We start from the raw sequence: 25416 nt of genomic DNA, 5'->3' as shown, positions 1-25416 counted from the left end.
AAAGAGTACAATATAATGCTTTCTTTTAAAAGATGTATTTTTTTTTATTTATTTGAAAGGGAGAGATGGAAAGAGAGAGAGAGAGAGAGAGAGAGAGAGAGAGAAAGAGAAAGGTCTTCCATCTGCTAGTTCACTCCTCAATGGCTGGAGTTGCGTGGATCCGGAGCCAGGAGCCAGGAGCCTACTCCTGGGTGGGTGCAGGGGCCTAAGGACTTGGGCCATCTTCTGCTTTCCCAGGCTATAGCAGAGAGCTGGATTGGAAGTGGAGCAGCCAGATCTCAAACCAGCGCTCATATGGGATGCTGGCACTTTAGGCGGTGGCTTAACCCTCTGTGCCACAGCGCCAGCCCCAATATAATGTTTATACTCTTAAGCTAAAAAGCAAAACAAGTGTCAGATCTTTGGCGCAGCAGTTGAGAGCCACTGCTTGGGACACGATATCCTGCATCAGTGTATCTGTTTTGAGTCCCAGCTCTACTTCAGATTCTACCTTCCTGCTACTGTGCATCTTGGAAGGCATGTTTAGTGATGATTCCAGTGGCTAGGTCTCTGCCACCTACATGAGAGACCTGCATTGACTCCCTGGGTTCAACCTGGCTCAGCCCTGGCTACTGCAGTCATTTGGGAAGCAAACCAGCTGATAGAAGATATTCATTCTCTCTCTCTCTCTCTCTCTCTCTCTCTCTCTTTTTTTTTTTTTTTTTTTTTACAGGCAGAGTGGACAGTGGGAGAGAGACAGAGAGAAAGGTCTTCCTTTTGCCGTTGGTTCACCCTCCAATGGCCGCCACGGCCGGTGTCCTGCAGTCGGTGCACCGCGCTGATCCGAAGGCAGGAGCCAGGTGCTTCTCCTGGTCTCCCATGGGGTGCAGGGCCCAAGCACTTGGGCCATCCTCCACTGCACTCCCGGGCCATAGCAGAGAGCTGGCCTGGAAGAGGGGCAACCGGGACAGAATCCGGCACCCCGACCGGGACTAGAACCCGGTGTGCCGGCACCACTAGGTGGATGATTAGCCTATTGAGCCGCGGTGCCAGCCTCTCTCTCTCTCTTTATCTCTCTCTCTTATATCTTTCAGCCTTTCAAATAAAATGAAAAAAAAAAAAAAAAATTAAAAACCAAACAAGATGCTAAAAGAAATAGATAATTTTATAGAAAATGCATATTTTTATAATTGATAACCATATGGTTAGGAAAACCTGAACAGAGTTCACCTAGTAAAAAATTGAAAACTGTCTTCAGAGAGGGTTCCTGATCCTAAATTATTTGTCGATGCATGTTTCAGACTTCAAAAAAAATTATAGGATCTGGCGCTGTGGCGTAGCAGATAAAGCTGCAGCCTGCAATGCCAGCATCCCATGTGGGTGCTGGTTCTAGTCCCAGCTGCTCTACTTTTGATCCAGCTCTCTGCTGTGGCCTGGAAGGGTAGTGGAGGATGGCCCAGTCCTTGGGTCCCTGCACTTGTGTGGGAGACCCAGAAGAATCTCCAGGTTCCAGGCTTCAGACTGGCCCAGCTCTGATTATTGACGCCATTTGGGGAGTGAACCAGCAGATAGAAGACCTATCTGTCTCTGTCTCTGCCTCTCTCTAGCTGTGCCTTTCAAGTGAATAAATAAGGCCTTATAAAACAAATAACTAAATACATCTTTAAAAAATTAAATAGAATGCATTCTTCAAAGGAGGATAATACCCTATTTCTAAAACCTGATAATAATAACCATAAAAACATAAATTAATATGAGATAGAAAAATCAGGAACAATATTAGTGAATAGGATAACATTTGACAGTGGTAATTCATTATGATTAAATATGGTTTATAGTGTTAGAATTTAGTGTAGGGGCCGGTGCTGTGGTGTAATGGACTAAGCCTCCATCTGTGATTCCAAAAACCCATATGGACACTGGTTCAAGTCCTGGCTGCCCCTCTTCTGATCCAGCTCTCTGCTATGGCCTGGGGAAGCAGTAGAAGATGGCCCAAGTGCTTGGGCCCCTGCACTTACATAGGAGACTGGGAAGAAGCTCCTGGCTCCTGGCTTCGAATTGGCTCAGTTCCGGCCATTGCAGCCATCTGGGGAGTGAACCAGCAGGTAGAAGACTTTTCTCTCTGTGTCTTCCTCTCTCTGTAACACTACCTCTCAAATAAATTAAAATCTAAAAAAAAAAAAAAAAAACACCACAAAAAACAAAACAAAGCAATGTACATGGGAACCTACTAAAATAACATACATACTAGGAGGCTAAATAAGGAAGTCCAGAGAGTCATCTTAAGAGGTATTCTAAAGTGATTATTAGATAATTCAGTATCATTTCCTAAGAGAAATACTTTTTAAAAAATGCTGTGGTCAGTGTTGTGGTGCAGCAGTTAAAAGATATCGCTTGGAATGCCCATGTCCTGTATTGCAGTGCCTGGGTTCAAATCTCCACTCCACTCCTAACGCAGCTTCCTGTTAATACACTGGGAGGCAGGAGGTAATGACTTAAGTGCATAGGAGACCGGAATGCAATCCTGGGCTCCTGGCTTGGGTCTGGCCCAGCCCCAGTGATGGGGCATCCAGCTCCCTGCTGATGTTCCTTGGGCCCCTGCACCAACATGGGAGACCTAGAAGAAGTTCTTGGCTCCTGGCTTGGCCATTAGGGGAGTTAACCAGCAGTTGGAAGATTTGTCCCTCCCTTTATCTCTCTGTAACTTTGCCTTTCAAATAAATAAAATAAAACATAACAAAGAAAGATCTTATTTAAAAACAATTTATATAAACTATTTCTATAACAGAATCTTGTTCCTTTTCAAAACCAATGGCAAATATTACTGTTCACAATAAAGCCTGATTCCCATTTATTTACTTACTTTTAAATAATTATTTATGTATTTAAAAGTTAGAGCATGGCTGGCGCCACGGCTCACTAGGCTAATCCTCCGCCTGTGGTGCCGGCACACCGGGTTCTAGTCCCGGTCATGGCGCCGGATTCTGTCCCGGTTGCCCCTTTTTCAGTCCAGCTCTCTGCTGTGGCCCGGGAGTGCAGTGAAGGATGGCCCAAGTGCTTGGGCCCTGCACCCCATGGGAGACCAGGAGAAGCACCTGGCTCCTGGCTTCAGATCAGCGTAATGCATCGGCAGCAGCGGCCATTGGAGGGTGAACCAACAGCAAAAGGAAGACCTTTCTCTCTGTCTCTCTCTCTCACTGTCCACTCTGCCTGTTAAAAAAATAAATAAATAAAAATAAAAGAGCAAGTTGGAGATTCCATCTACTCATTCACTCCCCAGATCACCACAGTGGCCAGATCTGGGCCAGACCAGAGCCAGGAACTTAATCCAGGTCTCTCAAGCTGGCAGGGCCTAAAAACTTGGGCTATCTTCAGCTGCTTTTCCCAGACCATTAGCAGGGAGCTGGATCGGAAGTGGGTGGCCAGGACAAAACCAGCACTCATATGGAATGTCAGTGCCACAGTGCTAGCCCCAGGTTCCCATTTATTTCAAGAAGAGACAAGGATAGATGCTGTCACTTGTTTTGTGCCTCTGGAATTTCTGCAGTACAGCTCAACAGAAATCAGCATTAACATCTGCCAGAAAATAAGACAAGACTGAAATGAGGGTAGCATTATTTCATATCAACCAAAACCAAAGAAATGAAGATCTCATAACAAAATAAAGCACTGAAAGTTACTTTCAGCACCAACAAAATTAGTCCAAATTGGCCTCAGGTAAAATTAATTTTTAATTATCTTTTACTAGTAATAGTTAGGATATTGCATGATAAAAAGAGAACTCTCACACAATAGGATCAAATTGAGAGCTCCAGGAATTATCTTACCAAGAAATATATGAAATCTCTAAGAAACCCCAAACAGGTATAAAATGACCACTTCATAAATGGAAAGACTAAATAAAATACATCTTTTTCCCCCAGATTAATGTTTCTTCACCCATGTGACATATTTTGATTGAGAACCTGGTACATTCCAGGCACCATTCTTAAATGCAGAGCTACAGAGAGAGAGATATCTTCTATCTGCTGGTTCCCTTCCCAAATTGCTGCAACAGCCAGGGCTAGGCCAGACTGAAGCCTGAAGCCTGGAGCCAGGAGCTTCTTCCTAGTCTGATGTGCGTGCAGGGGCCCAGATACTTGGGCCATCCTCCATTGCTTTCCCAGGCACATTAGCAAGGAGCTGGGTTGGAAGTGGAGCAGCTGGGACTCGAACAGAAGTGGTAACCTAACCTTTTATGCCACAATGTCAGCCTCCCAAATGCTATTCTTCCCTTAAGGAGTTTCCATTCTTGTACAAGGGACGAGGCAATAAGAATAGTCATGGAGGAAACTTGAGGATGAGCACTAGGGAGAGAGTCATGGAACCAGAACGTGAGTGCTGGGGAGCTCAACAGGAAAGGGGTGCCATGTTAACCAGGGATTTTGAAGCAGACCTCCTTGAGAAGGTGACGCTGGAGGGGCAACCCAGTGGAGGGTGGGGGACAGCCATGTGGCCATCCAGGAGGAGGGGACAGTTAGGGTAAGGTCCTGATGAGGGAGCCAACTGGGTGGTAGAGGGAGTGGCGGGAGAGCCTGCAGGGCCATTGTGCATGCTCCTCTTGAGTGAGACAAGGCTCCATATGCTTGTGAGCAGGGCGATTGAGACCTGTCCTGGCTGTGTGTAGTCTGTCACGGGGGCTTAGGGAAGCACTGGGACACCAGCTGAGGAGGTTGCTGTAATAGCAAAAGTGACAGACGGTGTGGCTTAGGACAGGTGTTGTAACCTGCGAATGGTGAGAAGTGCTCAGAGGCAGATTGCCTGGGAGATTGGACCCAGGGTATGAGATAAGCAGAGGAATCCAATTCTTCACTGACTGTGGGGTTGAGTGATGGATAGGATGCAGTTCGTGCAAGCTGAGATGGAGACATCTGTCTGTTGGGGGCCATATTTCAGAGTTTGGTCGTACGCACGTTTTGTCTGCTGGTGTGATGCACGTGCCGTGTAGGCGCTGGGAAATGGGAGTCTTGAGTCCAGGGCAGAGTTTCAGGTGGGAGCAGAGTCTAAGATTGGAGACTTGGAGCGAGGAAACTGGCTAGAGAACCTGAGCGGAGAGGCAGTTAAGGCCCTGGAGGGAGCCCTTGAAGGAAAGGGAATGGGGTCACATGGGCCTGATGGGCAACAGCGTGGATGCCACAGTGACCCTGTTAAGTGTAGTTCATGTTGGTGGTGGGTCAAAGCCTGGTTGGGGGTGTGTGAGCTGAGCGAAAGCAGGCTGGACTTTGGCACCTGTGAAGACAGGAGGGAAGTGGGCATGGTGATGGGATCTCAGCTGCAGAGGGACAGAGGTGAGCCCTGGGGCGGGCAGCCCATATGGAAGTGCTGCGCCTAAGCAGACCTTGGCTCCTGGCGGTGGTACAGAACTGCTGGGCATGAGGGTAGCCTGGAAGCTCTGAGCTGTCTGGAGTGTGGGAGGGCTGGGAGGAGGCTTGCAGGGCTGTGTCTTGGAAGGAGATAAATATGGTAGTAACCAAGGCGATTGGAGGAGTTTAAGGAACCAAGAGCCTCTGAAGTCAGTGAAGGATGATGAGAACAACAGTGACCAGAAGTCTAAGTCTTGGAGTGAAGTGCGGGTCTCAGTATGTCAGATCCACAGGGAGACGGAAAGGGAGTGGTATATGCAGTCTGAAGAGAGACACCGCAAACCTGGAGCATAGAGGGAGTCCCATGTGCATTTCCTGGAAATGTAGCAGTGACTTCAGAGAGTGGCAGCAGGAGAAGTTGGGTTGCAGATGGGGACACTCAGAGTTTCAGCGACAGACCTAGCACACTCAGTGGGGCTGCAGTGTACCTAAGAGCTTGGCGTGTTGTTTAGGAGGTGTCACTAGGAAAAATAGCAAGAGAGTTCTTTCCTACACATGACATACTACCCACTAAGCAGCTCATGAGGGAGGAGAAATCAGTTTAGCATACTAAATATAGCATACACAGAAATACGTTCCAGGTATTACAGGAATAAACATTCTAAATAATTAAACCAGGAGAAAATAGAATTGACTGTTTATCAGCCTTCTAGTAGGGGGAATATTAAGTTGACAAGCAGTAGAAATCACAAAGGAGAATAAAGAATAGCATTTACTACAGAAACGTCTTACAGTACAGAAAGGTAAAATGTGCAGCTAATGTCTGCCTTGTGAATAGTGCTTGGGAATTGCTAAGAAAACCACGTTGTTTCCCGTGTTCCCCTGATCACATCTTCCCCGTCCTAGGACTTGGGCACTGTGGTGAAACTGTGACAGTCACACGTCCGCCCTTCCAGGGCTCTGGCTTCTGGAGGAAGTTCTTGTTGGTTTTGTAGGCATCTCACTTCTGTTTCTTAGGCCCACTGCACAGGAAGACCTCCCAGAACACAGTCACAGTGTGTGAGCAGGTAGTCCAGAAAGAACTCTAGAGAATAGACAGACATAAGAACACTTCACTTCACTGTTCACATTAAAATCTTTCAATACTGGGGCCAGTGATGTGGCATAGTGGGTAAAGCCACCTCCTGTAGTGCCAGTATCCCACATGGGCACCTGGTCAAGTCCTGGCTGCTCCATTTCCAATCCAGCTCTCTGCTAATGCACCTAGGAAAGCAGTGGAATATGGTCCAATTGCCTGGGCCCCTGTACCCATGTGGGAGACCTGGAAGAAGCTCCTGGCTCCTGGCTTCGGATCAGTGCAGCTCCAGCTGTTGTGGCCATTTGGGGAGTGAACCAGCAGATAGAAGATCTCTCCGTCGCTGCCTCTCTGTAACTTTCCTTTCAAGTAAATGAATAAATGTTTAAAAATTTGTTTTGTCAGTATTAGACTTAAGGGACAGGCCTTTAGCTCAAGATGCCTGGTCCCACCTCAGACTACCTGGGTTTGATACTCAGCTCCAGCTTCATGCTAATGCAGACCGTAGGAGGCTGCAGTGATGGCTCAAATAATTGGGTTCCTGCAGCCCCGTGGGAGACATGGATGGAGTTCCCAGCTCCTGCCTGTTGTAGACATTTGGGGACTGAGCCAGCGGATGGAAGTGCTCACTGTCTTTCTCTCCTTCAAGTAAATAGATTTTTTTGAAAAATATTTATTTATTTAAAAGAGTTATAGACAGAGGGAGACACAGATTGAGAGAGCGAAAGATCTTCTATCTGCTGGTTCACTCCCCAGATGACCACAATGACTGGGCTGGGCCAGGCCGAAGGCAGGAGCCAGAAGCTTCTTAAAGGTCTCTCATGTGGGTAGCAGGGGCCCAAGTTGGGCCATCTTCTGCTGCTTTTCCCAGGCTGTTAGCAGACAGCTGGATTGTAAGTGGAGCAGCCAGGACACGAACTGACACCCATATGGGATGCTGGCATTGCAGGCAGCCTGCTTTATCCACTATACCACAGCACCAAGTAAAAAGATTTTTAAAGTTTGATTAAGGGGCCAACATTGTGGTACAAGCTGTTTAAGCTTCCTCGTGCAATGTTGACATCTCATATGAATGCTCATTGGAGTCCCAGCTCTCCCACTTGTGATCCAGCTCCCTGCTAATGTGCCTGGGAAGGCAGCAGAAGATGGTCCAAATGATTGGGCCCCTGCTACCCGTGTGGGAGACCCAGATGGAGTTTCTGACTCCTGGCTTCATGTTGGCCCAGCCCTGGCTTGTGGCTGCCATTTAGGGAGTGAAGCAGTACAGATGAAAGATTTTTTTTCTCTCTCTCTCCTCCCCCCTCCTTTCTCCCTCTCCTTCTCTGTCTGTAACTCTACCGGTAACTCTGCCTTTAAAAATAAAGAGTTTGATTAAAATATACTTAATAAATTAGAAGGAAAAACATCATGGCCGGCACTGTGGCTCAATAGGCTAGTCCTCTGCCTGCGGCGCCGGCACACCGGGTTCTACTCCCAGTCGGGGCGCCAGATTCTGTCCCAGTTGCCCCTCTTCCAGTCCAGCTCTCTGCTGTGGCCCGGGAGTGCAGTGGAGGATGGTGCAAGTGTTTGGGCCCTGCACCCCATGGGAGACCAGGAGAGGCACCTGGCTCCTGCCTTCGGATCAGCGCGGTACACTGGCTGCAGTGCGCCGGCCGCTGCGGCCATTGGAGGGTGAACCAACGGCGAAAAGGAAGACCTTTCTCTCTGTCTCTCTCTCTCACTGTCCACTCTGCCTGTCAAAAAAAAATAAATAAAAAAATAAAATAAAAATAAAAACATCGTAATCCTCATTGCTGATAAGAGTTTTGGAGTGCATGCTCAGCTTATAGAAATATAAAAGCATAAAAATAATTGTTTTTCCCCATAATTTCTATATTTTTAACTGACACATAAAAATCATACATATTTATGGGGTACCTGTGGTGTCTTGACACGTGTGTACATCATGTAATGTCCAATCAGGGTGAGCATGTCTGTTGCCATAGAGGTCTTTGAATAGTAGTCCATGATTGTGAGAATCCAGACCATTGAGAATGTTGAGATGCTCGGCCCAGGATCCCCACTTTGGGATATGAGTCTCAGAGAAAACATCTAGAGTGTAGAGTGACATACACATGTGGTTTCTTGGCATGGAAAACTGGAACCCAGTTAATGCTCCGTGTTCAGTTGGGTCTGCTTGTGGTAGTCAGCTTATGGCAGTGAATGCTCTCAACAGCCTCGAATACAGAGCACAGCAAAAGAAGCCAGGAAGCACACACAGGCAGTAGGAATACACAGTGCAGCATGCCAGTGCCTGCACAGTGTGAAACCAAGTGCAGTGCAGTGCACAGAAATCTGTCTTACTGCCACTGAAGAGCAAAGGAAAAACATGGAAAATAGCACAGTGGAAATTTTGAATATTTTCCTTACATCTCATTTTAAAAATTTTACGGCAGGAAAGAATTAGTTCCCAACTTGCTGCTAAGTTTGTTTCTTCAATTCCCCAGTCATTCTTCCATGTACTATAGCTCTGCTCCAGGCACCGAAGCTAGAAAGCTAAGCAAGACCCTACCCTTCACCCCAGGATGGCAGGATAGGCATGGTCATCACTGGTATAGTGGCAGACCTCTCCCGATGCCTCAGTGTGTGCCTGTCACCGAGCTGTGGCAGGTGCTCACACCCGAGCCTCACAGTAGCCCCATGAGGATAGGATGTGTCTGGTAATCTGTACTTTGCCCGTGAGAGAAGCACGTCACAGACAAGTGAGCATGATGAATCCTGTTGGGGGCTCTGTAGGGAAGGGGTGCTCCTGGCAGGGGCTTAGGGGCAGGTCTGGTTCATGAGCAGGAGGGCCTGTAGCCGTTCAGCTGGGCCGACTGGGTGCTGAGCTTCTGCTCAGCGCCTTCCCTGCTGTGTCTGTGTTGTGCTCAGAGGGTTCCCTGGGGAGGGCCCGTCACAACTGCAAAGCGAGTTACTGGGGTTGAGGAGTGTGCCAGAGGCCCAGACCCAGAAAACTCAAACCGCAGTTACATTCGTACATGGTATGATGCCACGTGGCACCCAAGCTCTGAACTGTGTCATCAATCACTTTGTTCATAAAAGGAATGGGGCGCTGGGATCCATGAGATGCTTTAAGTTCTATGACCAATTAATGAGCCTTAGGAAGATTTTCAGGTTGGCTTAAAAAAAAAAAAAAAAAAAACCTAGTCCAGATGGTCCCAGATCAAGTGTCCTCAGAAGAGAACCCCTGGGACGCTGGGCCAGCTAGCAGACAAGGATGCTGCTGAGTGCTTACTCCTGCCAGAGCCTGTGCCAGGTGGAAGAGCTCACCACAGGCCCTCTGTCTTCTTCTAGATGTCATGGATGTCGCGTGGTCACCCCATGACGCCTGGCTGGCCTCCTGCAGCGTGGATAACACCGTCGTCATCTGGAATGCTGTGAAGTTCCCAGGTGTGGGGTCTTCTCCGACTGGTTGAGTGCAGCAGTGGGCTGCCACTGGCCGTGTCTGAAGCGCTAGGGGTTGTGGTGGGATTCTCTCTCCTTAGTCTTGGTGGCTGCATGTACTTCACAGTGGCCAGGGATATGGGTGTCTTATGAGTAACCCGGATCTTTCTTTCCTTTATCAGTTCTATTTATTTAAGGTTTAAAAAAACAGCTTTATGCTAAATAAAGAGTAACTGAGTGGTAGGATCGTGCCTCAGATCCTGAGGGTAGTACACGGTTGGACTGCCCTTGGGGACCGGGTGCCCCTCCCACCGTTGCTGTTTCTGTGAAGCCCTTGAAGAGGTGCAGGTGAACACAAAGTCAGTTTCGCAAAACATGAGTTTTCCTTGTCTGTTGTAAATCTGACCTAGCACTGCAGTTTATAGCCAGTAAAATACTTCTGAGGTTGCCACTCTATGTCTAGAGTGCATTTTCCTCATGGACTACAGTGCATCATCCAGACTTGGAGCCAAGTCACTTTAACTCCATGAAAGTTGTCAGCATGTGTGGGAACACTTGGTCTGGCCACAAAGAGCAGTTTCAGAGACTGGGGTAGCATTTAAATTACACGTCTTCAAGGGGTCTGCACCCACGAATTCCAAGAGACTCACTTAGCCTGGTCCTGGCCCCCTGAGCTGTACGGTCTGCCGCTTGTAAGGGAGCTGCTAAGAAGTGCTGACGTCACAGCCCAGGAGGGCATGGACATCTGTCCAAAAGGGCAGACACAGGCAGGGCCACCAGCTGCAGGTCCAGCAAGAGGGCAGAATAAATGGTTCTAGTCCAGCCTGTGCCTCTGTTGCCTCCCCCTTTGGAGGCGCCTGAGGCCTTCACCTGCCAGCATTTACTGTGTCTGGAGGGAAGTCACAGTGCCTGCCTCCAGGGTGTGGTCCTGTCTTAAGGTGGCTATTGCCAGGGCAGAGGTCAGATTAGGGGGCTCCCCTGCTTGTGCCCAGGTGTATGGGCTGGTCAGGGTATATTGAGTCATTGGCTTTCCCTAGGTCAGGCTTTCTACATTTCTCATATGTTTTCTTCACAGAAATCCTAGCTACCCTGAGAGGTCATTCCGGCTTAGTGAAAGGGTTGACTTGGGACCCTGTGGGGAAATACATCGCCTCTCAAGCCGACGACCGCAGCCTGAAGGTGTGGAGGACGCTCGACTGGCAGTTAGAGACCAGTATCACCAAACCTTTTGATGAGGTAATGGGATGGATTGAAGGGTTTGGCCCAGCAGCTGCCCCTGGCCCCTTCCTGGGCCCTGCAGATGTTTTGGTCTTAGTTGGGTTCCCGCCACTCACCTCTTGCTAAGTTCTCAGCTTCTAGCCTCAGCCTAGCCCAGTCCTGGCTATTGTGGGAATTCGGGAGTGAACCAGTGAATGAACGCTGTGTGTCTCCTCTCTTCTCTGCCTCTCTAATAATTTTTTTAAAAACTTTTCAGTTCTAAAGAGCCATTTAATATCCAACTTTGAAGTGAAAAAGATTTATAGATTTTTAAAGCTGAAGGGAATCTTAGACGTGTCCCTGAATTATTATGTCTCTAGCTCATTGCCACAGACGTGAATGAAATGCTTTCTTACTGTGTGGCATTTTCATTGAGGGAAGGAGAGAGGGACTGTCTTGTACAGATACTGGTCGTACATGGAGCTTTGCTTACCAGCGTCTACTCTGCAAGCCAGCACACCATTTTCCTCCAGTGGAGATGGTGGTAGGGTTTGCAAAATGTCTGGAGATGGGACTGCAGTGGCTTCCGCAGCATTTTAGTGGCTTGTCCTTTATTTGAGTTTGATTTCAAGGTTGCTGTTAGTCATTAGACACTTAGGAAGTGCCTGCTGTATGTAAGGCAGCAGCAGATACAGGGACATAAAAGTGGATTGAAATGGAGTCACTGCCAATAATGTATAAAGCCCAGTGGGAAAGAGACCGTCACACTCATTGTAGATATAGTGATGGTGTTGTTCAGAGGCGCAGAAGTAGACCAGGAGGGGTAATTGTGTCTGGACAGCCTTCTCAGAGCAAGGGACATGTGAGTGAAGATTTCAGGAAGAATGGGCTTTTTCCTGCTGGTCAGGGCTTGCTGCAGGAAACAGTCAAAATCACGGGTTCAGTTCTACCCTAAACTGAAGCAGCTCCTGACTGGATCTGTGAGCGCGGATTTTCATCTTGCTGAGTCCTGCCCTCCGTAGCTACACCTCCCTGCTTCAGGTGACCTGGACCTCACTCATGCCTTCTGGAGTTCTCAGGGCTCCAAGCAGCAGGCAGCTGCCAGCGTCTCTCGAATACCTGCAGGATTGGCAGCACTCCACAGAGTGTGCTGGGTGACCCACCCCACTCGATCGGTGGCCTGGGCTGGAAGTTGAGGCAGGTGCTGTCACTGCACTCAGACCCAGCTTTGTCCTGTCCCGTTCCGGGTCTAGGTGTCAAGATCTTAACCCCTAAATCTTCAAGGCTGCCCTGGAACCACAGTGGGGCTTGCATTAGACCAACATCCTCTCACTGGCAGGAGGAATAATGCCTCTGCTCTCGGTCTGGGTAGGGGAACCTGCCTTTTGCTAGTGTGTAGGACTTCACAAGCCTCCTCTCCTCTGTGGTGTCCTCCCCACAGTTGAATGTGGAGTCGGGCTCCCTCACGCTCGCTGGCTGCACCGCAGACACAGGCTCCGGCCAGGCTCCTGAGCGTCAGCCAGGCTCGCTCTCTGCTGCGGCATTTCCAGCGGCTGCTCTGCAGATGGCACCTGCTGAGGTGCTGTGCAGAAGCTGCAGGCCAGTGTCCAGACTGGGCCGCCCAGAGTGACAGGTCAGAGGTGGCCGTGCTGTGAGCCCCCACAGGACCGAGCCTTTCCTGCCGTCCTTGTTCGGCTCCCGTGGAGGGTGGAGGCTGCTGCAGTTCCCGCACTCCTCTCACAGAGGACCCTTGCATCAGACCATCTGGAGAGACCGGAGTGATGGCTGTCAGTGTAGCCTGCAGCACAGGTGCCTGTCTCACCGTCATAACATGTGTAAACCAGAGTCTCATTTTGTCTCTGAGGCCAGAGACTTGGCCCCAGCATTGGCCTTGTGCTCCATTCAAGTACAGGTGTTTCTTTCAGTGTGGCGGGACGACCCATGTGTTGCGGCTCAGCTGGTCACCTGACGGGCACTACCTGGTGTCTGCCCACGCCATGAACAACTCTGGCCCCACCGCCCAGATCATTGAACGGGAGGGCTGGAAGACGAACATGGACTTTGTTGGGCACCGGAAAGCTGTGACCGTTGTGGTGAGTGTGCGTGGCCTTGGGTCTCCCAGCTGTGGGCACTAACCCTAAGTGGCCCATCACAGTGGCCCACCTGTGTTCTTAGACCCTGGAGAGTCCCACATCCTCCCAGGGAGCCTCCCCAAGGCCGGGCCACGTGGTGGACTGAGGTGATGGATTCTAGGTTCCAGCACTTGCTGATTCTTGCTTCTTTTTAAGTACTTAGGTTAAACATCAAATAAGTAGTTTTAGTCAGGAGCTGTGGTTCACACCTGTGGTTCCAGCAACTTGGGAGGCTGAGACGGGAGGATATCGTTAGCCTGGGAGTTCTGGGCCTTATGTGCTCTGCCAGTTAGGGCGCACACTCAGTTAGAGTGTCAGCATGGTGACCCCTCTGACCAGGGACCACCTGGCTGCCTACAGAGGAAGTATGGAGCTGCTGAGACCTCCCATGCAGATCAGCAGTGGGATCCCAACTGTAAGTGACGCCACCCTCCAGCCTGGACAGCAGAGCAAGAGCTTGGCTCTCAAAGACTTTAAAAATGTTTTAAATTGGAAATTCTTTCTGTGAAACAGAATCCATGCATCTTTCAGCAAAGCAGCAGAGCACCCAGAGCAGTCACTGGTTCGGAGCATTGTCACACTGCCTCTGGCACATTCCAGCCTGCTCCTGGGTGCTCCAGCACAGCGCCTCCCTCGCCCTGCCCCAGGGACCACGTCCCCACACCTGGGGGCATTCAGTCCCAGCTGCCAGGCTGCGCTGCGGATCCCTGGCCTGTCTGCTCGCCTGGTCTAAATGTGCAGGGCGGGCCGGTGCCGCGGCTCACTAGGCTAATCCTCCGCCTAGCGGCGCCGGCACACCGGGTTCTAGTCCCGGTCAGGGCGCCGGATTCTGTCCCGGTTGCCCCTCTTCCAGGCCAGCTCTCTGCTGTGGCCAGGAGTGCAGTGGAGGATGGCCCAAGTGCTTGGGCCCTGCACCCCATGGGAGACCAGGAGAAGTACCTGGCTCCTGCCATCGGATCAGCGCAGTGCGCCGGCCGCAGCGCGCCAGCCGCGGGCGGCCATTGGAGGGTGAACCAACGGCAAAGGAAGAACTTTCTCTCTGTCTCTCTCTCTCTCACTGTCCACTCTGCTTGTCAAAAAAAAAAAAAAAAAAAAATTGTGCAGGGCGAAGCTGCTGCTGACCTTTCAGGCCCCCACTCCTTGTGTTTTTTGGGTGACTATAACTGAGGAGTGTCCCGAGAGCAGGCCACTCAGCAGGGTTTTCCACACTAGGCACTGTGAAAGCTCATTCAGGTCACTGATCAAAACACACTCAGCGTTGCCTGTATTTGCCTCGATAATAGATATCACACTGTTCCTTAGAATATAAATTATGTATGAATAATGCTGCTTCAATTTTCTAATTGGTATCTATGTAGAATGTTGTAGCTAAAATACTTGAAACAAAAAGCCCTGCTTTGTAGTTGGCGCAGTGCCTCTGCATAATTCTCTCCTGTGACTCTCATAGCCTCTTTTCAGCTCTGAGATCTGAAGCCCTGCAGCCCACTTAGGGGTGGTGGGGGCCTGATTCCAGGGCACTTGTCTGTGGGTTCTGTAATCTCGTTTTCTTCATCCCTGGCCATTCCTGCCAGCCCTCTGGAGTAAAAACCCCTCGAGGCCACCTGACACTAGGCTAAGGAACTACTCTTTGTCCACTCTCAGTTGTCTGAGCTTGGGGATTCCAAGAGCTCTCACCACCATCTGATCCAGGAAGGTGACAAGGAGCTCAGCGTGTGTCTCCAGACTTTTCCAGAAATGGCAGCCAGGTTACTCTGGGGTATTGCCCTGGGCTGAGCAGCCAGCCAGTCAGGCACCTTTGTGTGATGTAGCCATCAGCCCTGGCCCCGTGAGAGCACAAGAGCAGATGTCTGCTGGACAGTTACAGTACTGTGAGGGGAGGCCCGGCGTTGCAGTGCAGTGGGCTGAGCTGCCACCTACAGCACCAGCTTCCTGCTAAGGTGCCTGAGAAAGCAGCAGCAGGTGGCCCAAATGATTGGGCTCCTGCCACCCACATGGGAGACTTAGAAGGAGTTATATGCTGCTGGCTTCAGCCTGACCTGACACTGGCCTTTGCCACCATTTAGGGATTGAACCAGCAGATGGAAGATCTCTCTCCCCCTTTTTCCCTCTCTTTTTCCTTCTCTTTTTCTCTCTGTAGCTCTGCCTCTCAGATAAAAAAATAAACCTTTAAAAAAAACAATGTGTGGGAAAGGAATTAATTAATCAGATCTCTCCTACCAGTCCCTTTGGCCTCCCTTAGGACATGGGGAGTGAGCACATCCTGGTCCCAGAGGCACTCTGGCAGGCCCAGCTTCTTCCCAGATCCTATGGTTGGCTCTGACAGTCCAGAAGGAACTGGCAGGACCTGGCTGCTGGCCTCCAAATGGGGGGTTTGGTAGATCTGGCTTTTTTTTTTTTTTTTTTTTTTTTGACAGGCAGAGTTAGACAGTGAGAGAGAGAGAGAGACAGAGGGAAAGGTCTTCCTTTTTCCGTTGGTTCACCCACCAAGTGGCCGCTACAGCTGGCACGCTGTGGCTGGCACACCGCGCCGATCCGAAGCCAGGAGCCAGGTGCTTCCTCCTGGTCTCCCATGTGGTGCAGGGCCCAAGCACTTGGGCCATCCTCCACTACCTTCCTGGGCCACAGCAGAGAGCTGGACTGGAAGAGGAGCAACCGGGACAGAATCTGGTGCCCCAACCGGGACTAGAACCTGGGGTGCCAGCGCCACAGGCAGAGGATTAGCCTAGTGAGCCACAGCGCCGGCCGGTAGATCTGGCTTTGTACCTCTGCTCAACACCTACTCACTTGGTGCCTCTGCCACATTTTCTGACCTCGCTGAGCCTACATTGCATTGTCAGCAGTGCCTCCTGGGTGGCTGGGAGAATGGAACAGTGCGTGCCTGGTGTCCGGGCTCTGGCTGTGTGGGGCTTCCACTGGTGGAGTGGGATATCGGTGTCCTTTCAGTGCTTGAGCGTGGGGTACTGTGCTTAATGTTTGGTCTTCATTTTAACATTTGTTATTTGGCTTCAGAAATTCAACCCAAAAATCTTCAAAAAGAAGCAGAAGAACGGGAGTTCTGCGAAGCCCAGCTGCCCTTACTGCTGCTGTGCTGTCGGCAGCAAGGACCGCTCGCTGTCTGTCTGGGTGAGCCCCCACCCTGAGTTTTTGCTGCACGGAAGGAGGTGTGGGCTGGGAATGTGACCCTGAGGCCTTGGGGGCAGGAGAGATCGCTGCTGCCCTGGACCTGGGGTCAGCCCTCTGGAAGCCTGCAGGCTTTCCTGCTACACCAAAGACTGGGCCCCATCTCAGCCAGCAGAGGCCACCCTGGCTCCCAGCTGGGGAAGTTCTTGTGTCCACACTCAGCACCCTGCATGATCGGTGCCATAGTTGGCATGCTGTGTTTTTGAGAAAGATGTTTGTATTGACGTACATATAAAGTATACTTGGCTGCAGCTCAGTGAACTGTCATACGTGTTTACACCAGGGTCACCACCACCCAGAGTGCTCCTTGTCCTACCGAGTTAAGTCCCTGCCCTCCTGCTAAGGCACCTACTCTGACAACCTGTTTCTCTGCTGAGTTTTGCCTGCTCTTGCATTCATATAAATACAGTTGTGCACTGTTTATATTCTTGAGCCTTGCGTTTCTTTTTCTTGGTGTAGTGGTTTTGAGATCCGTGTGTGTCGTGTGTGTGTTTGACGGTAGTTTAATCCGGATCCTGTGTGATGTTCTGTATGGGTGTACAACAGTTTGTTTATGCACTGTCCTGTTGACCATTGTTGGGTTGTTCCAGTTGTGAGATGTCATGACTGAAATGGATAAAAACATTCTTTTTTATGTGCTTTTGTGGAAATGTTTTCATTTCTTTTTGAGCATATATCTAGGAGCAGCGTAACTAAAAATTAAAAACAAAAAAGGCAGTGCCAGGTACTGGCAAGGAGATGGTCAGCTGGGAGACATAGGGTGTTGGTGGATGGGTACGAGCACTTTAGCAATTTCTGCTGAAACTAAGCGTGTGACCAAGCAGTCACCTCCCTAGGCCACAACCAGGACAATCAGTGCTTGTATCCTGCAAAGCCATGCAGCAAATCCCCCGGCTTGACTGGCTCACACAGCTGGTTGATGGTTCTTTTTAGTTCTTCCTGTTACCCACTAGGCTTTACACTGTGGCAGCGAAGGCCACCAGTCTTTGTCCTCCTCACTAGAGAGGGAACTTTGTACCTGCCCCCAACCTGCACCCTTCTGAACTCAGTGCCTCCCTAGGCGCAGGTTCTCAGCAGACACTGAGGGTGGGGTGGGGGTGTCAGGATTCCCGAGGGTTGTTAATTTCCTTGGCACCAGGTATTCTGTGACTTCAAATTATCTTGGTTACACCTTCACATGTAGTGCCAGCAGGGGCCTTGCCACTGGGCATTGAGCCACCTGCTTTTGCCAACTTGTTTAAGATTTCATCCCTGAAAATGTGCATATATTTTAAAAAATCTATTTATTTGAAAGGCAGATAGACAGAAATCTCCCATCTACTGTTTTTATATACATATATATATATATATTTGACAGAGTTAGACAGTGAGAGAGAAAGAGAGACAGAGAGAAAGGTCCTCCCTCCGTTGGTTAACCCCCAAATGGCTGCTAAGGCTGGAGCTACGCCAATCCGAAGCCAGGATCCAGGTGCCCCTTCCCGGTCTCCCACACTGGTGCAGGAGCCCAAGCACCCAGGCCATCCTCCATTGCCCCCCCGGGCCACAGCAGAGAGCTGGACCAGAAGAAGAGCAACCAGGACCAGAACCCGGCACTCACATGGGATGCCGGTGCCGCAGTTAGAGGATTAGCCAAGTGAGCCACGGCGCCGGCCCCCCATCTACTGGTTTATACACCAAATGCTGTATTAGTCGGATGGGCCAGGCCAAAGGCTGGACCTGGAAACTCAATCCAGATCTCCCACCTGGGTGGCAGGAGCCGTCACTGCTGTTCCCAGGGTGCACACTAGCAGGAAGCTGGAATGGAGGGCAGAGCTGGGACTCAAACCTGACACTTGATATGGGATACATCCCAGGTAGTAGCTTAACTCCTGTGCCAAATGCCCACCCTTAAAACACTTTTTTAGTTAAATTTTGTTTTCCGTAAGCAGAGTATATTTGAATTCTGGATTTAAAGATTGTCTTTCTGACTGTGTTTATTAATTTGTTACAGAGAAATACATTGCTGCGTGCGTTATGATTTTCCTTTTTTTTAAAGACCCACTCACTGTTCATTTAGCGCCCATTCCAGAACCTGCACCATGGTGCTGTCGTGGGAAGATCAGAGTATGTTGGCAACCCAGGTCCAGTTGGTGGCACTGCTATCAAAGCGTCCCTGTGTGGGCTGCTGTTGTGTGTTAGAACACTGGGGTGAGGTGCTCGTAGACTCCAGACTTCTGAGGGGTCTGTTGGCACTTTTTTTTTTTTTTTTTTTTTTTTTTTTTTTTTTTTTTTAGGATTTAGGTATTTTTGAAAGTCATAGTTCGAGAGAGGGGGAGAGAGAGAGATCCTTCATCTGCTGGTTCATTCCCTCAGATGGCCACTACAGCCGGGGCTGGACGTAGCTGAAGCCAGGAGCCAGGAGCTAGGAGCTTTTTTTAGGTCTCCCATGTGGGTGGCAGGGGCCCAAACACTGGGGCCACCTTCTGCTGCCTTTCCCAGGCACATTAGTAGGACACTGGATCACTAGTGAGCAGCCAGGACACAAACCAGTGCCCATATGGGATGCTGGCATCACAGGTGCTGGCTTTACTTGCTGTGCCACTACACTAGCCTCTGTTGGCACATTTATGGGGGAAAGGGTGAGGCTGGTTTTTTTTTTTTTTTTTTCCTGGAAGTAGAATTAGGGTTGGGGGCAGGATTTTCAGTGTAGATTCCAGGTAGCTCACCCTCCAGCCGCATCCCAAGACCACAGAGCAGTCTCTAGCTGCAGGTGGAAGACTCCACAGTACACCATCCTTCGAGAAGATCCAGCCACACATAGGGAAGCCCACTGCCCCATGGAGAAGTTTGTTCCCAGCAGGCCACTGGCCTGTGACACAAGGCCTGTCTGCAGCATGGCCAGACCCCTGTATTTGGCTGATGGAGCGCTACAGTTATGGAATTGTGGAGTCAGGATGTATTCCAACATTAGAGTGGCTAGACAGGAAATCAACACTTGGTAGATATTATGCAGTCATCCAGAAAAGATTTTTGCAGGATACTTAATCACATATTCCTTATATGTTATGTGAAGCAGCAGGCACAACTGTGTGCCTTATTTTGAAAAAATATTTTATAAAATGGACCAGAAGAACATAATTAATCAAAGTATTAGCAGTACTTAACTTTGGAACTGGTTAAGGTTAATTTGTACTATTTTTATGTGTTTCTGTCCTATCTACATACAATGTAGAGTGAACCCATAGGACTTAGGTAACCAGTTATGCTGCACCCTGGCTCATATGTCCCAGAACTTCCTGGGCACAGAGAAGATGCCCTGGGTTCTCTCTGGGGCTGCCTTGTTCCTGTCCGGGCCTTGGCATCCCGCCCGCTGCTCCGTAGATCCTCTGAGCTCCGCCCTGGGGCCGTCCCTCTGCTCGGATCGTAGCTTCCCACTCTGCCTTCTCCATTGTTGCTCCTCTGTGTATAAAGCCTTCTCCGCTGCCGGAACACAGCCAGCCTTGAGGCAGGGGCAACTCTAGTGAGCACAATCTCAGGCAGTCTTCAGTTTGCGCAGTTTGAGGCCTCAGTGTTTGCTGTCTGAGTTGAGCGTGTCCGATCTGTCAGCAGAAACTGGCCAGAGCTCTTGGCCATGTTAGCTGAGCGCACAAAGCCATTCTCCGTGATCCCATTGACCATCGCTGCTTCTTGTCTTCCAGCTGACGTGTCTGAAACGGCCCCTGGTTGTCATCCATGAGCTGTTTGACAAGTCCATTATGGATATCTCCTGGTGAGGTGGATTCTTATTATGGTATGCAGGTTATGAAAAAGGGCACGAGGCCCCAGGATGTGAGGAGGGCCAGGTGGCATGGGTGGCACAGACCCCAGGGTACTGTTTCTTAGTGACTCAGAGACCAACAGCCATGCACTTGCTGGTGTGAGAGTGCCCTGCCCCAGTAGGATTTGCCACTGGAAAATGCCTTCTCAGACAACTGCGGTTTATCTGAGACAAGGAGACCTCTCTGGGCCTAATGAGGCTCCGCTGCGGGCTGTCACTACCTGAACTGAAAGGAGAAACACTTTCTGTTTTTCAGTGACCTGGCTTAGAGTACACTTCCCCAAATATGTTTTAACTGATTTCAAATATAAGATAAATGAAACTGAAAATTTTTACAAAATGTAGCAAAAGATACCTTGTACCTAGAACTAAAGGGCACGTAGGCCCTCTGGGACACGATTGGCTTCCCCCACCCTCAGGCCACGGAAGGGAACCAGGGGTTTCCAGCACATACCCAGAGCACCTTCCCGCCGTCCTTTTGGGTGCGCCACTGAGGCCTGGGTGACTCCTGCAGACACTTGCTGGCTGGCTGCTAATGACCATCTCTTTCAGGACGCTGAATGGGCTGGGCATCCTGGTATGCTCCATGGACGGCTCTGTGGCATTCCTTGACTTCTCCCAGGATGAGCTCGGAGACCCCCTGAGTGAGGAGGAGAAGGTAGGCTGATGGCCATCAGAGGCCCCTTTGATTGGACGCTCCTCTTGTGGGATACATCGGTTCTGAAAGTTCCCCTGGGGATCAACCTTCCACAGATTACTGCAGGCTTTCTTTCCAAAATAGATTAACTTAAAAGTATGTCTCTGTTCCTGTCAGAAACAAGTCCTGGAATTAAGAAAATAACTGTTTTGGGCATCACTTCTTGAGCAGCTGATAGACTACCCCCTGGGAAGTTTTCACCCAGGGAAACAGCAGGGAACTCCCTGGGGACCCCTGTGCATGACATTTGCCCTGCATAGCACCAGGGAGTACTGTTTGTCATTCCTTAGCCCTGATTGTATGGCAAGCCCAGGGCCACATATTTTACATCTATTATTTCACTTGAATTACACAAAATCCTTCAGGGCAGGGCACATCTTTTCATCGATGAGGTCACTAAGCCTCAGAAAACAGCACAGCCCCTTGCCAAGACCATGGGTGACCCTTGGGTGTAAGAACCGAAGTGTGCACCAGACCTACCGGCGTTGGGCCAGGCCTCCTCTCCCCCTTGCTCAGCCCAGGGCATTGGAGCCTGTGTACCCTTCTGCCTGGGCTTTGGAAAGGCTCTGCTACACCTGCCATAGCCCTTGCCACGGATAGGCCTTCGCCCACACTGTGTGGCATGTATTCTGTTGTCTCAAAGGAGCTCTGAAAGCCCAGAGCAGTTGGGCAGCTCTCCCCTCAGTGAGAAGCTGCTGTGTGACTCCCCCCAAAACAATGTGATCCCCCTACTAACATGTGAGCCACCGAGGATGGAGCTCTGCCTCACCCCATCAGTTGCTTGCTTTCTTTTTTTAAGATTTATTTATTTGAAAGAGAGAGAGAGAGAGATCCATCCAGCTATCCACTGGTTTACTCACCAGATGTCCATAACTGTTGGGGCTGGGTCAAACTGAAGCCAGGAGCTTAGAATTTCATCCAGGTCTCCTGTGTGGGTAGCAGGGGCCCAAGTAGCAGGGGCCATCCTCTGTTGACTACCCAGGTACATTAGTAGAGGACTGGATTTGAACCTGCACTCTGAAATGGGATGCTGGTATTGTGGGTGGCAGCTTAACCTGCTGAGCCACAACACCAGCCTCAGCCATTTTCCATTGAAGGAATAAGTATCTCAGTAGCCTTAGGTCTTCTTCCCGCTTATCACTATTGTCAGGAACCCTGGGATTGCTGTGCACTCCCCTGGAGAGTCACTTTGGGGACCTGTGTGACAACCCATCCAGCTCACTGTCTTCCAGATCACAGGCAAGACCCCATGATTGAAGAACACTAGGGAGACCTTGGCCAAACTATGAACTTTGGCCTGAAATTCCTGGGGATGGATCCAGGAGAGAAGGGATAGGAGCCAAGATGGCAAGGAAGAGGGCTTCCAGGTCACATGTAGGCCCTGTAGGAGTGAGTCCCAAGGTACCTCTCCTGGGAAGCTGTCTCCCACCTCCCAGCATCCTCCAGGCCAAGGTGGATGCCCTATAACCTCAGTCCCTGCTCCTGAGCAGAATGTGATGCCCGTCGTCTGCACATCCTGTGTGAGTTTGCTCCTCTTCACGCTTTGATGAGCGCCAGTCACTAGGGCGTGCTGAGGACATGTCCCTGCTCTCCTGTCTTGCTTGTTACAGCACAGTTCTAGTCAGGCCTAGGAGGATGGGAGTATGGGGCCCTTGTTCAGAAGGATCTAGACAAGTTAGGTGGGGACCTCAGGGGAGCAGAGAAGGGTCTCCTCAAGTGTACTATGCCAAGCCCACACCCTTGCTCTTAGAGACACTGTGAGCAGGCTGGTGGCGACCTAACTGTAGACAAGAGCAGTGGAAGAAGACTCTTGGTTCCAGTATCTTAATTTCCAAACAGTGCTTGGAGTTCTTGCTGTGATTCAGGAGCCTTTAGTTAGCAACTTGAGTGTCTTTCTTTCAAATGACAATTGAGGCAGTGTTCATTGCCTTTTGTTCTGCACCAGATGGTATGGTAGATGTTTCCTTAAGTTGGTTATCTCATTCACTGTCATCCACAGCAAGCTATAAACATCTGGGGAAGGTATGAGATCTCGACAGAGCTGTTCGGTCAGGGCCGGGCAGGACAGGGTGGGAGGTTATGGAGAGCTGGCACTTGGGACCTCTGTTCCTGGAGTCGGGAGAGTCCCCTGCAGTTCCCCTGCTGTTGAGCAGTGCTGGCTGTGGTGGCACTCACACCAGGGTGTGTCACACCCTCCCCTTTGCCTAGAGCCGCATCCACCAGTCCACCTATGGCAAGAGCCTGGCCATCATGACCGAGGCCCAGCTCTCCACAGCCGTCATCGAGAACCCTGAGATGCTCAAATACCAGCGGAGGCAGCAGCAGCAGCAACTGGACCAGAAGAGTGTCACAGCCAGAGAGACCGGCTCCGCTGCCTCGGTTGCAGGTGTTGTCAATGGGGAGAGCCTGGAAGACATCAGGAAGGTAAGGGCTTGGCCTGGCCACATTGAGGACAAAGGTGCAAGCCCAAGACAGGACAAGGGAAACAGGCCATTTGCACAGGACACAGAGATGAAGTGGGGTCACAGACATCAGGGATGGTTAGGGGGTGTGTGTCCTGCACCTGATGCAGCCAGCCTGGGGCCAGTTGCTCTCTTTGCCTTGTAGGTGCATGAGGCGGGAATGAGGCCTAAAGCACCTTATCAAAGACCTCCTTGTCCTTGGCAGCTGTGGAGGAGATAGTCTCTTGTAGGAACTCCCAGAGCTTACCCTGCTCATCTTTCTTGGAAATTCTAAATGCTACAAACAGTGGGTTTTATGCTCTGCCCTTAGAAAACTTCTGTAGCTCCCCTTCATCTGGAAACTCATGGGACAGGATCGGGGTTGGGAAATGTGGGGATCCCCTGGGGAGCCTACACCATCTCCAGGAGCCTTGACAAAGCTCCCGGGCATGGTGTTTGGCTGGGAACGCTTCCTTGGCTGTGAGCCTTCAACAGAAGAAAGAGCTGTGTGACTGAGAGCTGCTTTGAGAATCTCGCTTACCGACAGTGTGGCTCACAGTGCCAGCGCTTTGACTCCCTCCCAGGGCCCCAGGGCTCTCGGGTTGGGTGGCCAGCCTGGGATGTGCTTGTCGCCCTGGGAACTTGACTAGGTAAAAGGCACTGATGAGGGTGCTTGGACCTGGTTCTGTCCTTGCTTTTTTACCGTGCTGGAAATTGTACAGCTTAACAGTAAGTCAGACGCAGAAGGACAAATACTGTATGATCCCGCTTAGATGAGGCATCCAAGGTGGATTCCCTGGAGCAGGGAGTAGAAGGAAGCTGTCAGGTCCTGACGGGTCCTGACGGGAGGAGGAAGTGGGGAGGTCTGAGGGAACTTCCAGGAGTTTATGGAAAATGGAATAAAAAGTATGAATTAATTTTGGTGTAGTTTTTTCATAATTCATGGAAAATGTATATTATAAAAAATATATACATGAAGTTTTTTTAAATAAAAAATTTAAGATTTATTTTACTTATTTGAAAGAGTGACAAAGAGGGAGAGACAGAGAGAAAAAGAGATCTTTCATCTGCTGGTTTACTTCCCAAATGGCCACAATAGCTGAGACTGGGCCAGGCTAAAGCCAGGAGCCTGGAATTCCATCCAGATCTTCCAAAGTGGGTGGCTGGTGGATTTTTTTTTTTTTTTTTTTTTTTTTTGGTTGGTGTTGTTTTCACTTGAGAGGAAGGAAAAGAGACAGCGTTGCTATCTGCTGGTTCATTCCCCAGATGTCCACAACGTCCAGGACAGGGCCAGAGCCGGGAGCCCAGAACTCAATCCAGGTCTCCCATGCACGTAGCAGGGACCCAATCACTTGAGCCATCACCACAGACTCCCAGGATCTGCATTAACACGAAGCTGGAATTGGTAACCAGGGCTAGGAATCCATCTCAGGCACTCTGATACGGATGCAGGCATCTCAACCACTTGGCTAATCACTCACCCTCAAACTCATACTTCTCATCCCATTTTCCATGAACTTTTTGAAGAACCCTTGTATTGAAGGGTATAAAATTTCAACTATACAAGATGAATAAATGCTAGACATCTGTTCAGCCTAGTGCTACAGTTAACAACACTGTATTACTCATTTAGATCTGAGGCTAGGTGTTCTAATCATAGCAAAAAAACAGAAAGCACAAGCTTTATTTTTTGCTCTTTGAAATAGTTGGCAGAAACTTTACTGTTCATTTATATGACTCTACTTTGCCAGAATCTTCTGAAGAAACAAGTTGAGACTCGGACGGCAGATGGTCGGAGAAGAATCACGCCTCTCTGCATAGCACAGCTGGACACTGGGTACTCATTCACTCGCCGAGCTCTCTGGGGCCTTGTCTGGGGAGAAATTCTGCTCTCCTTTCGCCAGTTAGCGCTTCCACAGTTAGGGTCTTCACAGGCTCTTGCGCCAGTCTTGCTGGCAGAATGTGAAAGCGAGGGAGTGAAGTCCAGCCCACCAGCAGCCTCGGAGCCCTTGCCCACGCTGGACTCTGCGGGGGAAAGGGGGCTGCTGAGAGAGCCGGCAGGCCTGGGCACTTCTGCAGTGCCGCACTGTTGGCAGGGCACTGTAGGACACACAGGGAAAGCAGTCATGCTAATGTTTTTCTTTCTTTTTTTTC

General features: G+C 50.0%; 1 protein-coding gene across 4 annotated transcripts in view; it reads left to right on the top strand.

Moving 5' to 3' along the window:
* The window catches only part of HIRA (histone cell cycle regulator), a 100027-nt gene that overhangs the window by 33491 nt on the left and 41120 nt on the right, over positions 1-25416 (top strand). For all 4 annotated transcript variants that reach the window (XM_051837242.2, XM_051837243.2, XM_051837244.2 and 1 more), the window contains 8 exons: positions 9730-9825; positions 10895-11055; positions 12942-13109; positions 16158-16271; positions 20006-20076; positions 20677-20782; positions 23030-23245; positions 25014-25099. In XM_051837242.2, coding sequence (XP_051693202.1) covers positions 9730-9825; positions 10895-11055; positions 12942-13109; positions 16158-16271; positions 20006-20076; positions 20677-20782; positions 23030-23245; positions 25014-25099 — 1018 coding nt within the window. The remainder of the gene's footprint in view (positions 1-9729; positions 9826-10894; positions 11056-12941; positions 13110-16157; positions 16272-20005; positions 20077-20676; positions 20783-23029; positions 23246-25013; positions 25100-25416) is intronic.

Source organism: Oryctolagus cuniculus, chromosome 21 (genome assembly GCF_964237555.1).
Source record: "Oryctolagus cuniculus chromosome 21, mOryCun1.1, whole genome shotgun sequence".
Lineage (NCBI taxonomy): Eukaryota > Metazoa > Chordata > Mammalia > Lagomorpha > Leporidae > Oryctolagus > Oryctolagus cuniculus.
This window is presented reverse-complemented; position numbering and strand designations above follow the sequence as displayed.